The 18,107-nt window shown below is 40.4% G+C and overlaps 2 protein-coding genes across 9 annotated transcripts in view; one reads left to right on the forward strand and one right to left on the reverse strand.

Moving 5' to 3' along the window:
* POP1 (POP1 homolog, ribonuclease P/MRP subunit) overlaps window positions 1-10,408 on the reverse strand; it is a 47,628-nt gene extending 37,220 nt beyond the window's left edge. For both annotated transcript variants that reach the window (XM_028500468.2, XM_007101334.4), the window contains exons 1-4: window positions 10,320-10,408; window positions 4,395-4,535; window positions 2,740-2,907; window positions 1,195-1,370 (exon numbers count right to left, since the gene is read on the reverse strand). In XM_028500468.2, coding sequence (XP_028356269.1) covers window positions 1,195-1,370; window positions 2,740-2,907; window positions 4,395-4,533 — 483 coding nt within the window. In that variant the 5' untranslated portion in view covers window positions 4,534-4,535; window positions 10,320-10,408. The remainder of the gene's footprint in view (window positions 1-1,194; window positions 1,371-2,739; window positions 2,908-4,394; window positions 4,536-10,319) is intronic.
* A 79-nt stretch (window positions 10,409-10,487) lies between these two features.
* RIDA (reactive intermediate imine deaminase A homolog) overlaps window positions 10,488-18,107 on the forward strand; it is a 42,048-nt gene continuing 34,428 nt past the window's right edge. For all 7 annotated transcript variants that reach the window (XR_008619477.1, XM_028500443.2, XM_028500444.2 and 4 more), the window contains exons 1-5: window positions 10,488-10,681; window positions 12,921-13,026; window positions 14,591-14,645; window positions 15,954-16,022; window positions 16,940-16,995. Coding sequence is in view for 6 of the 7 variants with exons in the window: in XM_028500443.2 (XP_028356244.1) it covers window positions 10,617-10,681; window positions 12,921-13,026; window positions 14,591-14,645; window positions 15,954-16,022; window positions 16,940-16,995 (351 nt within the window). In the remaining variant the exon portion in view is untranslated. The remainder of the gene's footprint in view (window positions 10,682-12,920; window positions 13,027-14,590; window positions 14,646-15,953; window positions 16,023-16,939; window positions 16,996-18,107) is intronic.

Below are 18,107 nucleotides of genomic sequence, written 5' to 3' on the forward strand. Positions count from 1 at the left end.
AGACACATGCACCCCAATGTTCATTGCAGCTCTATTTACAATAGGCAGGACATGGAAGCAACCTAAGTGTCCATCAACAGATGAATGGATAAAGAAGATGTGGCACATATATACAATGGAATATTACTCAGCCATAAAAAGAAATGAAACTGAGTTATTTGTAGTGAGGTGGATGGACCTGGAGTCTGTCATACAGAGTGAAGTAAGTCAGAAGGAGAAAAACAAATACCGTATGCTAACACATATATATGGAATCTAAGAAAAAAAAATGTCATGAAGAGATTAGTGGTAGGACGGGAATAAAACACAGACCTACTAGAGCATGGACTTGAGGATATGGGGAGGGGGAAGGGTAAGCTGTGACGAAGTGAGAGAGTGGCAGGGACATATATACACCACCAAATGTAAATTAGATAGCTAGTGGGAAGCTGCCGCATAGCACAGGGAGATCAGCTCTGTGCTTTGTGACCACCTAGAGGGGTGGGATAGGGAGGGTGGGAGGGAGGGAGACGCAAGAGGGAAGAGATATGGGAACATAATTATATGTATAACTGATTCACTTTGTTGTAAAGGAGAAACTAACACACTATTGTAAAACAGTTATACTCCAATAAAGATGTTAAAAAAATAAAAATAAAATAAAAGAACTGAAAACAGAAATAAATAAATAAATAAATAAATAAAAAATAAAAGTAGCTGTAGGGCTTCCCTGGTGGTGCAGTGGTTAAGAATCTGCCTGCCAATGCAGGGGACACGGGTTCGAGCCCTGGTCTGGGAAGATCCCACATGCCATGGAGCGGCTAGGCCCGTGAGCCACAACTACTGAGCCCGCATGTCTGGAGCCTGTGCGCCACAACGGTAGAGGCCGCGAGAGTGAGAGGCCCGCGCACCACGATGAAGAGTGGCTCCCACTCTCCACAACTGGAGAAAGCCCTCGCACAGAAACGAAGACCCAACACAGCCAAAAATAAATAAATAAAAAAAAAAAAAAAAAAAGTAGCTGTAATATCCAACGGCCTGCTAATTTTGGAAGGGAGTGGAGGTGGAGGTGGGGAAGATAATGATTAAACCAAAAAACATGCAAAATGAGCATGTTGTTTTTTAGTCTTCATTTTAATAAATTGTTAGGTTAATACTTCTCAATTTCCTTTAAGAACCACTAATCTAAACATTTACATTAAGGGACACTTATACCTCTTTCTGGGCAATCTCCTGTAACCGTCGAGGAAGGCGTTTGACATTGTGACTCATGGCTCTTCGTCTCATGTGCCGTGGCAGCGTCTGGAAAACCAGTGAATTAGAAGATTTCTGGGCCACTGCTTTCAACATGGCACTGATTTCAGCAGCTCGAGCTTGAGCAAAAGTAGAGGCTGTCAAAGAAAACACCACCGTCATTAAAAACTCATCTTGAATTGACACTTTTCCTGGTAGGTTTCAGAAGGAAAACAGATTTGAAGCACATGAGCTTACAATTCACCCACTACCCTAATTCTTAATAGATTAACACCAATAGTAGTTATTTCTGTTACATGACTGTGAAACTAAGGATTCGGTTTTACTTTTCTAATCAGAAAATATTTAGTTAAAAAATAAGGTAAAAAAGAGTTTTTTTAAAACAGAGAGCTGGGCTTCCCTGCTTGCACAGTGGTTAAGAATCTGCCTGCCAATGCAGGGGACACAGGTTTGAGCCCTGGTCCAGGAAGATCCCACATGCTGAGGAGCAACTAAGCCCATGCACCACAACTACTGAGCCTGTACGCCACAACTACTGAGCTCATGTGCCACAACTGCTGAAGCTCACATGCCTAGAGCCCGTGCTCCGCAACAAGAGAAGCCACCGCAATGAGAAGCCAGTGCACCGCAACAAAGAGTAGCCCCCGCTTGCTGCAACTAGAGAAAGCCCATGTGCAGCAACGAAGTCCCAATGCAGGCAAAAATAATAAATAAAATAAATAAATTTATTTTAAAAATTAAAAAAACAGAAAGCTACATGCAATATAATCACCACCATTCTTAAGTGTAATAATCCCACAAGATAACAAAGAAAAAACAAAATTTTAAATGATTTTGACTCCAGGGGTTTTCTTCCTTAATATTTCCTGTTTTTTTACAAATATGTGACCATAACTATTATTAGTTTTCTTTATTGAAAAATAGACTATTTTTTCTGAATAATAAACAGAGCACTGGAGAAATTTAAATGAATTCCCCAAGAAGGCATAAGGAAACACCAGAAGGCACGCTTAAGGTGTGTACAAGGAATACAAGGTTACCAGGTAGTGAGGGGTGACAGTGAAGGGGGGGTATTGGGAAATGAGACTGGAAAGGGCCTGAAGACAGGTACTTACAGGTTTTGGTTGCCCTCAGAGTACGTTAAATTGGGTTTTATCTTTGGAGATGCTGTGCTGAGGAGTGTGGATGGTGTTTTATACTTTTTAAAAAGGGGGGAGGGGGTGACAAAGATGACTTTAAAACAAAAAGGAACAGTTCACAAATCATAACCTCTAAGAAGACAGTAAGAGAGAGGGAGCCTGAAGGAGGGAGAGCCAGCAGGCCCAGGGAGGCTCTGGCCTGAGTCCAGGCTGGAGGTGAGAGATGCGCCCATGTGGACGGAGGGGAGGAGAGAGACGGGGAGGCGGGGCCAAGGCCCAGGCCGGAGAGAAGGCATTAGAAATCTGGCTGCAGGAGAAACAGAGAGCTCCCGGTACAATCAAACTTGGCTTCTGTACAAATACCTACCGGTTATATACTTGGGAATCTCCTGAGAAGTGCCCTCGGGACCTGCTTTCCATCCTCCCTTTTTTTTAAAGGTTACCCTGGAGGAAGACTGCTCCTTCGCATCAGACTCAGCCAGCGAATGGTGGGACATTTTGGTTTGCCGCTGTCGTGAAGTTCCAGAATGAGGCTCTAGTACATTTTCAAAAAAGAAAACAAAAAGAAAAAAACGTCACTTTTATCAGAGATAAGGATTAGAGTGTTGGGTGAAAACTGATCAGGTTTTTAATCCTGCACCCACCCTGTAAGTGGCTATTACTGTCCTCCCCTTAAGGAGGAGGGATCTCAGGCAGGGAGGTGAGTTGACTTGCCCAAGGTCACATAGCTAGGAGGCAGCACACTAGCTAATCATGTCAGTGTGACACAGGAAAGAACCTTGGGTATAACAGATAGAGGGAAATTTTCTCCATATAAATAGTGCAATGTGGCTTTTACACCTAAGTTCCTTTAAATACTATAATCCACATGATTTTGCATATGCAGTCTTTCACCATAATTCTCTGGCACACTCAAGTTGAGAGCCACTATGCTAAGAAAGAAATAAAAGCAGAGTCTCTATACAAATGTCTAGGCATTCAAACCATTCTGACTTTAACACAATATCTCTATGAATACAGGGAAAGATCAGTAGAGAATTTTACAGCCTTCCTGTTTATTTCCATGGCAGTGATGATTATTAAGCCCCTATAATCATGAAACATGTTGCAAGGTCTGTCATTGTGAGGTTTAAATGAGATAATGTGTGCTATGGCTTCTCACTTGGCACAGTGGGCATCAATGTTGGATCTGAATCAATTTTCTATTGCTGCCTGATGAACAGCCATCCGCTTCATATCACTTTACAAGGTTCTAAAATCAGCACACAAGTTAAACGCAGATATGATGAATGCACTGCATTTCTTTCAGGAAATATAGAAGTGTCATTTAATAATAACTGTTAAGGTACAGATAAAATATATCAGCTGTAAAATACCTACAGCCAATTCTCATTATTCCCAGCAGTTATGTTCTGGAAAGTCACAGCCAACACTGAACTAGTGAACACTGAACCACTGCTCCTAGAGAAAACAAGTATGTATCTATGTATGTATGCATATATACATCTCACAGAGATTATGATCTTAAATCGTAAGAACAACTCATCCTAGTAGATTCTATTTCCTTTCTTTTACAAAGAGAACATGAGGTTCAGAAGTGTTAAGTGACCTGCCTGAGGCTGCCCCACAATCGGAATTCAAACCCCGGTGAGAGCTGGAGCTTCTTGCACTACGCTGCCCTGTCCCACCAGTCTCCTCCCTCTGGTCATCTCTGTAAGAAGCTGAAGCAGGAAGGCACAGGCAACCTCCACTGGGAATACCCACGTCAGGTGACTCAAAATTTTCCCCACTCTTTGCATGTCCGCGAATGACCATCAAAGTGCCATGAGTATTAAGTTTGGGGTTACAAATTTAGCAACTAGGTGAATTTGCAAATACAAAACTTGCAAATAATGAGGGTCAACTGGATCTATTTTTAACTCAACTCCTTTATCATTTAGATTATGACTATATCAAAAGGAGCTGACAGAAGCAATCTGATGCAAATGGAAGTATGTGTAGAGAGCACCATGTTTATCTTACCTTTTTGAGACTGGAAAGGTTTTCCACCTCCATTATGGTACTTTACACCACTATCAGCCACAAAGCCAGAGGATAAAGTCACATTGGTCGGCTGGTTTCTCATTTTCTTAGCATGTTTCCTTTCTTTTGCATTAGACATTTCTGGAAAGAAAGTAATAAATTCAGTACAGGGAGAAGGAACTTCCTTTCAAAAATAAAAATAAATTTAATGAATAAATGTTCACGTGACTCAAAATTTGATTCTTCAATATAATAAATCTCCATTTATTATAGCTGGATTGATGATATCAAAACGTTATCATGATATTGATCTACAGCAAGGACCCAAAACCCGATTCAACAGAAAAAAATAATTTTGTTTTGCACTGTCAAATAATTAAGTCACATACCAGTGTTATTGACACTGCATAAAGTCTATTGGAAGAATGAAAAATGAAGTGTGAGATAAGATCCCTGTGCCACGGTAAAAAAAATTAAATTAGCTAAACCAGTTTATCAAAATTCTTAGGTGAAACGAGTCACGTGAATCAATGAAATATGGGACACACTATTCAGATATGGTAACCTCACCAAAAACTGAACAGAAATTACTGATGCTTTCATTTCTACTGCTGAGATGAGGCCAGCTGTACCTTTAATGTATTTATTTATTTTTAACATCTTTATTGGAGTATAACTGTTTTACAATGGTGTGTTCGTTTCTGCTTTACAACAAAGTGAATCAGTTATACATATACATATGTTCCCATATGTACCTTTAATTTAGAATAGCAAAAAGATTTCAGTTTGAAGTAAGAAGGACAAAGGACAAAAACCTAGTGGAGCCTTATTACACAGTAGTTCTCAACTCTCAAACTCAATGCCTCCTTTCTTTTACTGAATAGTTTGAACACCTGTTTTCTATTTTTAAATGAAATTCATTAATTACAGAACCTACTAGACACATAACTTTTATCAAAACATGTCCTACAATATGTGTCCTCATCGTGATGCAAAGGAGAACTAAAAGTAATTCTAATAAAATAATATCTATTTTCTGTATGTAAATATTTCACCACAACTAGATGGCATTATGAAATAGAGATATTTTTAACCCTGGGAGATAATCACTGACACAGGCACCAACACAGGCATGGGCAAAATCTGTAGAGCTGGAGAAGGGTCCTGAAGCTCCCATACAACAGTCATTAACTCTTTCCTTGCTGACTGCAGGGAGGTCAGACACAGGGAATGGTCCTGCAGGAAAAGTGGGACACTAGGAGGCTGGGAAGCTCAGAGTAGCAGAACCAAGCTATTCTCCAAGCATTTAAATGTTTTAATACTAGTCTTTACTCATACCTAAACACAGAATTACGTGTCTGGGGCTTCCCTGGTGGCGCAGTGGTTAAGAATCCGCCTGCCAATGCAGGGGACACGGATTCAAGCCCTGGTCTGGGAAGATGCCACATGCTGTGGAGCAACTAAGCCTGTGGGCCACAACTACTGAGCCTGCGCTCTAGAGCCCACGAGCCACAACTACTGAAGCCTTCACGCCTAGAGCCCGTGCTCTGCAACAAGAGAAGCCACCGCAATGAGAAGCCCGTGAGCAGCAATGAAGACCCAACGCAGCCAAAAATAAATAAATAAATTAAAAAAAAAAAAAAAAGGATTACATGTCTGCAACAGCTACAAAGGCAAAGTAATACCGGTGTGTTGTACTAGTACCTCTAAGAGAAGGTAGTAATGCCACTGGAGACATAATTTCCCAAATTGGTAAACACTCTTTGGTAAAGTACAAAATTTTTTAAAAAAATACAATCTTGCCTCATTTATTGTATTCCTGGAAAATTCAGTGTATATCAAATCCATGAAGCCGATGCTTTTATGCAAAGCACAGTCAGGTACTACACACTGCAGGATGGCTAACATCCCTGACCCCTGCCCAGTAAATGGCAGCAGTGTTACCCCAATCATTATGCCAATTAGAACACCCGCACAAACTTTCAAATGCCACACCTGGATTTGTACCACGTCCAATAAGTAGTACTGAATTAACTACCTTCCATTCACTTACCACCTTTCCAATGCAAGACTTCATGCAAAATTAAGAGTAACCTATGTGGCATAGCGTTTAAGAGCCTTCACTACCTTCCTTAACACTTACTTTTTAGTTGTATAATCTTAGTAAAGTTACTTTCCCTCTTTGAGCTTCGGTCTCTCCTCCTATAAATGGGAATAATCAGCAGGTTGCTATGAGTATTAAATAAGGTAATGTACATAACACAAATCATGGGGCTTTGCATAAACTAGGGGCTCAGTTTATGGTAGCTCTTATTCTTAAATAATAAATGAAATAACAGAGACTTATGTCGTTTCACTTTCTCACTCCATTCTGCTTTGACCTAAATGAAAGACAAGCAGATCTACACCCCAAAACATTTTTCAAACTAAAAAATATGTAGGAGGTAAATGGAGTTCTACAGAGCTTGTTGGCTAGTGAAGGACATGATTCAGATCAGTCTCTATTAAGAACCATTCAAAATTATCCTACAAAACAATTTATTCCACCTGCTTGAAGCAGAACTTGCCCAGCAAAACAGAGCACTACGTGGGAACCCTGGGTGGGACACCAGGGTTAGGGTAACCTTCAGAAGTCACATCTCTGAGCTTAGGTTCGAGAGCAAAAAATTAGCAGATTGAACTAGCAATGATCCTCAAACAGTTCTGACAGCAGAAGAGAATGAATATAGAATACATCCTTATTATCAAGTCTGAGGATTTAGTTTAAAATAGCTTCCAGAAGGAATCTTAACTCTTACCCTAACGTTCATGTGAATTTTACATCTACTCCTAACAATCACAGTTTGTATTTGTTTCCATATCCACTTAGTCAAAATTTTAATGAGCACTAAATATGTGTCAGGCTTTATAAAAGTGTTTTCTCCCAAATCTTCAAATTGGACATGTCATGTTTTTTCATACAGCATATGATCCCCTGGTTGATCAGACACACCCTTTGGTAGAGTAGACTCTGGTTTGAAAACCTGGGGATTAAAAGGGTTATGTCTGATTTCTTTCAACCTAAAAAATTGATGACTCAGACTTAATATAAAGTCTGCCTTATGAATACAGGTATGTTGTTTCACAAGAAATATTTTACTCAAGTTTAATTATTTGTAATGCTCCAAGAAAGTGCCTTATTTAAAGAATCATATGGTGAACTGTTTTGTAAGTTAAAAACACCTCCTAATTATCCAGTTTAATCAAACTTAACAAGCTTTTGGGTACCTACTATGTGCATAATAGCTTTGGGCTGTGTGTATTCCAAAGTAGTACACAGGTGAGGCCTCCTTCCTTAAAGAATATCAGGCAGCCAACACTTACTGAGAACTTCCTGTGTCAGGCACTATTTCCCATGCCTCACTCATCTAGTCTCACAACTCCATGAGGGAAGTACTAGCACTATCCTCATTTCATAACTGAAGAAACTGAAGCACAGAGAGGTCACACGAAGCTTGTGGTTGTACTGGGATTCTAACCGGGCAGTCTGGCTCTATTCACTATTTTTAAAACAAAGAAAACTTAAGGGACTTCCCTGGTGGCGCAGTGGTTAAGAATCCGCCTGCCAATGCAGGGGACACGGGTTCGAGCCCTGGTCTGGGAAGATGCCACATGCTGTGGAGTAACTAAGCCTGTGGGCCACAACTGCTGAGCCTGTGCTCTAGAGCCCGCAGGACAGAACTACCGGCGCCGTGTGCCACAACTACTGAAGCCCACGTGCCTAGAGCCTGTGCTCCGCAACAGAAGCCCCCACAAAGAGAAGCCCGCGCACCGCAACGAAGAGCAGCCCCCGTTAGCCACAACTAGAGAAAGCCCATGCGGCGCAACTAGAGAAAGCCCGTGCGCAGCAACGAAGACCCAACGCAGCCAAAAATAAGTAAATAAAAATAAAATAAATTTTTTTAAAAACTTAAAGAATAAGACCACATATAATAAGAGACTAAATTTTGCAGTATAGCACAATAGGAAACTGGATAAGGTTAAGAAATGTGAATCTGTGAAACTGCAGGAAAAGTCAATGAGAAAATAGGATTTCACTAGTTGGAACTTAGGGAAGAAAGTATTCAGGAATCTGCTTTGTGAATTCAGGAGTGAGGATGCCGGATGACTAGACTAGAATGGGAAGAGACAGTAGAATGGGATAAACTGAGTAGGCAAGGGGAGGCCACAACTCTAAACCAATGAAAAAGCCAGAAGTTGGAAAGCCAAAACCTTAGCAGTATGTAGAACAAAATGAGGTGGAATAACGAGGATCTTCTTATATTCCGTTTCAGAAGCAGGGTAGGGCAGGGATTTTGCCAGTCTTTTTCACTGCTGCATCTCCAGGACCTAGCCTTGCACAAAGCAGGGACTCAATATATATATTTGTTGAATGTACATGTGCACACATAAATGGAGTGAAATGAGCCTATAATGCGTATATTAACAGTAAAAAATATTTAGCCAAGTGCCACCGCTTCTGATACAGCATGACCGAGTATCTGCCAAGAGAACAGCTCTGGGGCCATTTGCTGGACCAAGACCTATAATCTCCTACCTGAAATCAGATCCCAGTCACTAGGCTTCTGCTGAGATAGAAAGGGAACGCAGAGACACCTTGAAAATCTTGGGGAGCTCTCCCAGAGAAGGGAGCATGGGAGGGGGTAGGTGAACAATGCCCAGGTCTCAGCGTGGTCCCCTCAATGACCCATCTTATTGCTTTAGGCTGTGCAAGCCTGCTCCCAGGACGGCCTCTGCCCGGAGGTGCAATGCAGAGAAATGACAGACACAGTGGGCTCGGTCACAGGAGCTGAAGTGTAAGTAGATGAAGTAGGAGGTCCCCGGAGAAAGAGAAGCAGGCATGAATTTCTTGACATAAGAGAAGCCATTTTTGGCCCAAGCCATTTTGTGATCTAAGCCTGGCCACAATGCTTGCCCTTGAACAGGTCTCAGTAATTAATGACCTTAAGGGAACAAAAGAATGCAGGAACAAATGACTGTTTTCAGGCAAAAGAAGTAACAATAGCAAAGGTAATAAATCAGTTGTAAAGACTCCCAGTTCTGTTTCAATAGCAAAGATTAGCCTGAAGCACTTTCTTGAGCAGTTTTCCGAATTCAAACCCCACTCCAGCGCTCGACCACCAGGTCAGCTGGAATCCATTTTGTGATCTAAGCCTGGCCACAATGCTTGCCTTTAAACAGGTCTCAGTAATAGTGATCTTAAGGGGACTAAAGAACAAACGACAGTTATCAGGCAAGAGAAGTAACAATAGTAAAAATCAGTTGTAAACTCCCATTTCTATTTCCATGACAAAGATTAGCCTGAAGCACTTTCTTGAGCTGTTTTGCAGAATCTGAACCCCCTGGAGCACTCAATCACCAGATCAACAGAACCTAACCAACTATGATGTTGACCTTTCTTATGACCCTCGAGGTTTCAACTAAAGCTTGGACTCTGTTGACCTTTGCCACAATTCAATGCTGAATTCCCCTCTGCCGGAGCCCCTTCATGAATATGCATGTATCTATCCTTAGCTTAAAACTTCCCCAATTTTTCTGTTGGGGAGATACTGCTTTGGGAAAGATTCCCGGTGTTCTCCTTACTTGCAGCAAGTAATAAATCCTTCCTTCTCCTGATCTTTGTCTTGGTTGGTTTTTTTGGCTTTGTTTAGTTTTGTTTGTGTTGACACCCACCAAGACGTGAACCCAGTTCTTGGGTAACAGAAAGAGGTGCCAGGCAGGAAGAGGGGCCCCTGCGCAGGCAGCAAGAGAAGAAGAGTAGGTCAGCTGGGTGTGAGGGAGAGAATCCGAGGGGAGCCCGGCCAGTACTGGGGTGCCGGTGCGGACCGCCACACACACTCCCCCATATTTGCGAACCCTGGCGGACGCCAGCCCCTCACGACCTACCTGCCAGACGCTCCGTAGTCCCAGGTCAGGATGACAATGTTCTACCACAGTCCCCGACGCGACGTGCGCGGCGAGAGAGCTGGAGGGCGCATGCGCCACTGTGACGGCGGCCTCCACGTGGCCCGGAGTCGCACGGAAACTACAACTCCCAGAATGCCGTGCGAACCCCCCTCCCCCGCCAACCAGCGACACTTTAAAGCAGGGATTCTAGCCCCAGCTGTTAGACCCGTGAGACACGAGTAGGAGCAGTATATGTGGTAGTTGTCTCCGAGGGGCGGCAAGGAAAAAGGATTAGCCATGTCGTCTTTGATCAGAAAGGTGATCAGCACTGCGAAAGCCCCAGCGGCCATTGGTCCCTACAGGTACAGGAGGCCTGTGGGAGCTGAGAAGGACGCGGGGCCTGTGGGGTCGGAGGTTGTGGGGTCGGAAGTTGGGGGCTTGGGCCAGTCCGGGTCCGAGGGGCGGCGGGCCTTCGGGGTTCACCGGGCAACCTCATGAAACATGCTGAACCCGGAAACGGAACCCGGGAAAGCGGGAAGCCCACCGAGAGACCCGCTACGTGTTATAAAATTATCAATTTTGTATTTAAAATTATAAAGAAAAAAGATAACGGTCTGCAAATCAGAGGAAATGACATGAAATGAAAGATAGGAAAACTGGGAGCATGTTGGAAAACAAACTATAGGGAATTAGAAAATTAGAAATGAGGATATCTTGTTTTCTAAATAACCGTGAAATGGGGTAAAACAAATTTTACTTCTAAATTTAAATTGATATTGTTTTCTTTATCAAAAAAAATTTTTAACATTTAATGCCATTGAATTGTGTACCTTAAAATGGTTAAAAATTTTTTAATATAAATTTATTTATTTATTTATGGCTGTGTTGGGTCTTCGTTGCTGCGCGCTGGCTTTCTCTAGTTGTGGCGAGCAGGGGCTACTCTTCGTTGCGGTGTGCGGGCTTCTCATCGCGGTGGCTTCTCTTGTTGCGGAGCACAGGCTCTAGGCGCGTGGGCTTCACTAGTTGTGGCTCACGGGCTCTAGAGCGCAGGCTCAGTAGTTGTGGTGCACAGGCTTAGTTGCTCCGCGGCATGTGGTATCTTCCTGGACCAGGGATCGAACCCGTGTCCCCGGCATTGGCAGGTGGATTCTTAACCACTGCGCCACCAGGGAAGTCCCTAAAATGGTAAATTTTATGTTTGATGTATATTTTTTATCACAGTTAAGAGAAACAATGGCGGGGCTTCCTTTATCCAAAAACGAATAAATTGCCTTTAAAGTTGATATGTTTGGCTCTCTTTCAGGTCTCAGTGTAGCTTATGCTTTTTTTGAGACCTTATCCTAATTCTGATATTTAGTATCCTCATTACAGAAATAATCAGTTCCGAAAATAAGCACTTTGCAGAAAAGTGTACCCTCACAGGTGGATCCTTAATTGACCCTTCAGCAGTGATTAACCTTGTCTAATTACTTATTATCTTAAGAGCGCTCTCGGCATTGCTTTCTTTTGCTTGTTTTACAGCTTTATTGAGGTATAAGTTACATACAAAATTCACCATTTTAAGTGTAGAGTTCCATGAGTTTGGGTAAATGTATCGAGTCATGCACCTACTGCCACAATCAAGTTTTTGAACATTTACATCACCCCCCGCAAACCACCCCCCCTTGCAAAAACAATCCCTCATACCCGTTTGTGTTCAATTCCCACCCGTACCCCTGACCCCAGGCAGCCACTAATCTTTCTGCTGCTTTTTTTGTTTGTTTTTTCTGTAATTTTATATAAGTAGAATCAAATAATATGTAGTCTTTAGTTGGATCTATCCGTGGGTGTTTTTTATTTTATTTTTTTCCTTTTTGCTATCATGAATAATGCTGTTCTGAATATCCATGTGAAGTTTTCGGACATATTTCTTTTGAGTAGTTGTCTAAGAAAGAAGTCGCTGTATGTGTTCTTTTTTTTTTTTTTGGCCGCGCCTCGCAGTTTGCGGGATCTTAGTTCCCCCACCAGGGACTGAACCAGGGCCCTTGGCAGTGAAAGCGCGTCCTAACCAGTGGACCACCAGGGAATTCCCCGTTTAAATTTTTAAGAAACTGCCAAACTGTTTTCCAGAGTGTGTGTACTATTTTGCATTCGCACCAACAAAGTATGAAGGTTCCAGTTTCTCCACCTCCTCATCAATACTTGTTACTATCAGTGATGCTTTATTGTGTGTGATGGTATCATAAGTGTGGCTTTGGTTTGCATTACTCCTTCACTTTTTGTATGTCTTCTTTAGTGAAGTGTCTGTTCAGATCACTTGCCGATTTTTTACTGAGTTGTCTTTATATTATTGAGTTGTAAGAGTTCTTTATATATTCTGAATACAAGTCCTTTGTTAAATGTGTTTTGCAGATATTTTCTCCCAATCCGTGACTTGGGCTTTCATTTTCTTAAAGATGTCTTTCAGTAAGCAAAAGGTTTTAATTTCAATGAAGTCCAATTATAAATTTTTTTTATTTTACATTTTGTTCTTTTTGTGTCTTAGCAAAGAAATCTTTTAGCATTGAGTTTTACATTTTATATTTATGTTTTACATATATCCTGGATTTCTGTTCACTGCAGTCAGGCTGTGTTAGTCGACAGGACCATTTACGTTTCAGGACAGCTAGGCATGGATCCTGCAAGTGGACAGCTTGTGCCAGGAGGGGTGGCAGAAGAGGCTAAACAAGTGAGTCACTCTCCACATTTGAAGTTCCCTTCTCTACTCCTTTTTAATATTGAGGAGTATTAAGAATCCATTTGGCTGATTTGTTTATTACAGAAATAATCAGATAAGTACTTTTTAAGTTACTGGTTAACTTAAGAGAGTTTTATGTCAGTAGAAAGTTGGAAATGTGATGAATCATTTAACAACCAAAAAAAAAAAAAAGATTTTACTTTCCAAGGTGACCTTAAACCTGAATTATTGGATATCAACTAAACTTATTGTGGTAACGATTTCACAGTATATACATGTATCAAATCATCATGTTATATACCTAAAACTAATAAATGTTATATGTCAATTATATTTCAGTAAAATGGGAGGGAAAAACCCTGAATTGTTGAAAACATCTTGCCACTTCCACATGGGTTGGGAAATTGTTTTATCAGGGCCAATGACCTGCAAAAAAAAACAAAAATCCACCACCACAAAAGTAAAAGTCAACATTTTGTTAGAAAGAGAAATATCGAAGGTTACATGCAGTACGTTTTTTTAAATAAGAATGGGGGATATAATTCTAATCCAATAAATGGAATTAAATTATAATTTAATACATTCACTGAGTCATTTGTAATATCCAAAGATAGAAAACAACCTAAATGTCCATCCACAAGGAACTAGTTAAGTAAATCATGCTAGATCTGTACAACTAAATTCATATGGAAAGATCTCCAAGATAAATTATTATATGATAAAATAAAACCAAGATGCAGAACAGGACGCACAATAAGCTACCCTCTGTGTGTGTGTCTAAGGATACTTACATTTATGTTGGTACAAGCATTGACTGTCTCTGGAAGGATATATGAGAAACTAGAAACAGTGGTTACCTTTGATGAAGGAAACTGGGGAGGGGGAGTAAGGGTGGAAGACATCTTTTCACTGTATATGCTTTTTTATAGCTTTTGAATTTTTTGTCATATCTGTGTATTACCTATTTAGAAGATTATTTTTTTTAAATCATCAGCTATTATAATGTGACCAATCAAAGTGGAAGAATGAATTGAAAAATAATAAATTAAAGACAGGGTGAAAAACTAATGTTTTTTCAAAGCCCAGAATATCAAACATGTACACAATTTACTACTATTGTTTTTTGAGAAAAAGGAAAAAAACCTTTTTAAAATCAAATATTGCTTTAAAGAAAACAGGTTTTAATGCTTACTAGCTCATACTTATCCTCAGAGTGATATGGAATTAGGAGCCCCAGTAATAATTTCTGTTTTAGCTTAGTGGACATTGGCTGAGAATTTCACCATTCTAGCGCTGAGGAAGAGACTTCAGTCTTTTTCCTCACAAAAGGAGGCAACTTCTCACTGTATTTCAGAAAGATTCATTCCATTAAAGAAAGCCAAGAAGCAATTCACTTGTATAGAGGTGGCCTACAAAGAGTAGAATTTCCTAGAAAAGGGAGATTTTTCTGCAACATAGGCTATTTAAGGAGATATTAGTAAAGATGGTTAATTGAATTGAATTAAAGCTTCAATGTAGCATCAGTGCCTTAGGCCTTTCTTACCTTGGTTCACAGGCTCTTACAAACATGGGTGAAATTCTGAAAGCAGCAGGCTGTGACTTCACAAATGGTGAGCAACTTGATATTATTTCACATTTCTGTTTGATATTTCTTTGGTCTTTGTGAAGAACACATGGCATCCAGTAATATGTCATGCCATATCTTTGTTATTTGAAGTTGGTTTAATTTCAGTCCCGTTTTAATAAGACAGTCCAGAGCCATATACATACTATCAATGAAAAATTAATCATTAGTCAATCTAAGAAAAAAATGGAAAATTTTATTTGACCCAACCTGAGGATCATAACCTGGCAGACTTACAGAAAGATCAGAGGACAGTTCCGAAGAGGTAAGGGTCTCGAGAGGCCAGAATATATATGATTTTGGCAAAGGGGTGCATGCAATCAAAATGGCACACATCTTGGTAGAAGGTTACTGCTGTTCGCGAGGAACAGATATCTTAGTTAATGGTTTCAGTGCTTCTCTTAGTATGGGAACATGTGAAAAACTAGGTTCATAAAATTTTCTCCCGTAAATATCTGAGGGCCGGTTCTGCCAGTTTTCCCAGAGCACAAAGTGCCTTATCCTGATCTTTTCGCTGAATTCCTTTCTCAATGTATTGTAGGTCAGCGACTGCAGTGGCTAATGACTTGATTCTTGTAGAACTGGATGGTGGGCAACATTCTTACTTCACAGTCCCCTCTCTTTCGATCTTAATTTCAGCCAAGGTTTGGGAGGCATTTCGTGACCAATTTGTCCCGCGGTGCTAGAAATGCTCATTCCCAGGTCAGGCGAGGATTTCATTGATATGCCACTCAATGTGCTATTAGTGGACTAAAGCTCTGTTAATTGTAGCCAAAAGCCAGGAAATGATTCTCTCTTGTTGCTTCTTCCCATATCTAGAGTTACACTATTATAATCATTGATCTTGTAGAACTATATTTTAGGTGAATAATTTCAAGTCATCTAGTTATTATTTTTATTGGAGGCTCAGTCACATTTGATAATGCAAGAAACAATAATCTTGTAAAATAGGCAGAACACAAGTAATATAGCTAGTGACATTAATAAGGTCATAAGTAAGTAATGTTATGTTCTAAGGGGTTACATGGCTAGCAGAAGAAGAACTGAACTTCATGGTTGGGCAGGTATTTCTGTTGTTGGAGGGGTCGGGCTAATGCTCAGTGCAGATGCACACTGCACACTAGAGGGGAGAGAGGAGGACTAAATGGGCAGAGAAAAAGGTTTTGTATGTTTAAATTTTTCTTGTCTTGCCTTAAAATAGGAATCTTATTTCACCAGTACTGTTTTTCTAAGTAATGTTTTGGATCAGACCAAATAACTAAATAAACCTAATGACAATGTATATATCTCCTAGTGGTAAAAACAACTGTTTTGCTGGCTGACATAAACGACTTCAATACTGTCAATGACATCTACAAACAATGTAAGTAATTTGGCTTTATTACTATTTTCCATTTTAAAGAGAAATATAGCTATTAACCTTAGTAAGTGTCCATTATGAATTAGGAATGTTGGGAGATGCTAAAGAAATGGTCATAGATCCTGTCCTAAAAGAATTAATAGCCTGCTTAGAAACACACAGTGTCCCCCCCATGAAAACATCCAAGATACTTCTATTGCATTCCCTAGAATAGCATACTACAACCGGACAAATCATTTCCCTAAAGCTTAATTTTGTTATACCCTCCTCAGGCTTTCTAAGCCCTCCTAATCATTTTTCAACACATACATTGTATTTATTATCTCTTTGATAAGGTCTAGCCACCACCTCTGTTCTACTCTCTCAGAATCATTAGCTGGTTAGTTAATATTTCTGTGCCTTGGTTTCCTCATATGCAAAATGGGGATAAAACCTTATAAGGTTGTTGGAATTTAAATGAGTTAATACAACATGTAAACATGTTAGAACAGATGCTGGCACGTTGTAAGCACTCAGTAAGTGTTATCTGTTATTATTAACATTGCTGTCCTAGTGGGGAAAATGAGTATCCTTACCACCTGGTGAGATAAGACAAAGGTATAACACGGAAAAGGCATCATTACTTATAATTATCACTTTAAAAACAACCTCCTTCATGTCAAACAGGATCAAAGTGTCAGAGTATGTGAGTATTTTCATTGTTTTCCCCAGAAAACTAAGATATTTTTTAAAATATTAAACATCATGGGAATCATGGCAAAGTATTTTATCAAACAAATATAAATATGAGCTTCTTTTTTTCCACGTTGCTTATATCTAAGAACTGACACATATCTGAAGCACTTACCAGATTCTTGATCCTGCAGTGTTGAGTTTCAGCATAGTATCTGAAAACTAAAATGAAATTCTTTTAAATTTAGATTTCCAGAGTAGTTTTCCTGCAAGAGCTGCTTACCAGGTTGCTGCTTTGCCCAAAGTAAGTACACATTTGTCTTAAAATTAAGAAAATTAAAAATCAAGGCCACCCATGGACATGAACACAACAGAATCAGAGTACTTAAATTGTGAGAAAAAGTAAAATAGCAGCTGTATTGTTTTATTGTTACTTAGAGACTATAAATTGAGCCAGGTCTGTGAGTTCTGCAGTAAAAATTTTACTTTTCTATCATATAATAAAAAATCTAGGGAATTCCCTAGCGGTCGGTCCAGTGGTTAGGACTCTGTGCTTTCACTGCCAAGGGCCTGGGTTTAATCCTTGGTCTGATCCTTGGTTGGGGAACTAAGCCCGCAAGCCATGCGGCGTGGCCAAAACAAAAACGAAAACAAAAAAACACTAGACCTTCTATTAGAAAAAGTCATCTGAAAACCAGTGACTCATAGATTTCTCACCATTCCTACTTTGGTATTCTAGTCGAACTAGAAGCTCTTCCTGTGCCCTTTAGCAGCACAGTATTTCTGCCTATAAAGAAGCAGCTCTCATGGACTTCTGGCAATCTTCCACTAAAGAAATTTATCTTCTATGAGTGGTATTTTTGTTGCTTTAATTCGTTGTTACTTGGAATGATCAGTATCTTCAAATTTATTAAGGTATAGAATGTGATGGAAGGAGCTCCGAACTTGGAGTTATAAGACATGGCTTTGAACCTCTGCTGTTTAGTTTTGTGTCCTGGGATTGGTGAAACAACCTTTCTAAGCTTTCTAAGCTAAGTGTATCAATCCTCTGCATTGAGAGAACCCCTGATAATAGAGCTGCTGTGGGAATCACATGAGCTAACATAGACGAACACATTGAGCATGATAACCTGGCCTACTGTAGATTCTTGGTGTGTGTGCCCCCTCCTTTACTTCTTTGATAAGTTTAATGTTAAAAATGCATATGTTGGGCTTCCCTGGTGGCGCAGTGGTTGAGAGTCTGCCTGCCGATGCAGGGGACGTGGGTTCGTGCCCCAGTCCGGGAAGATCCCACATGCCGTGGAGCGGCTGGGCCAGTGGGCCATGGCCGCTGAGCCTGCGCGTCCGGAGCCTGTGCTCTGCAAGGGGAGAGGCCACAACAGTGAGAGGCCCGCGTATCGCCAAAAAAAAAAAAAA

Source organism: Physeter macrocephalus, chromosome 15, assembly GCF_002837175.3.
Source record: "Physeter macrocephalus isolate SW-GA chromosome 15, ASM283717v5, whole genome shotgun sequence".
Taxonomy (NCBI): domain Eukaryota; kingdom Metazoa; phylum Chordata; class Mammalia; order Artiodactyla; family Physeteridae; genus Physeter; species Physeter macrocephalus.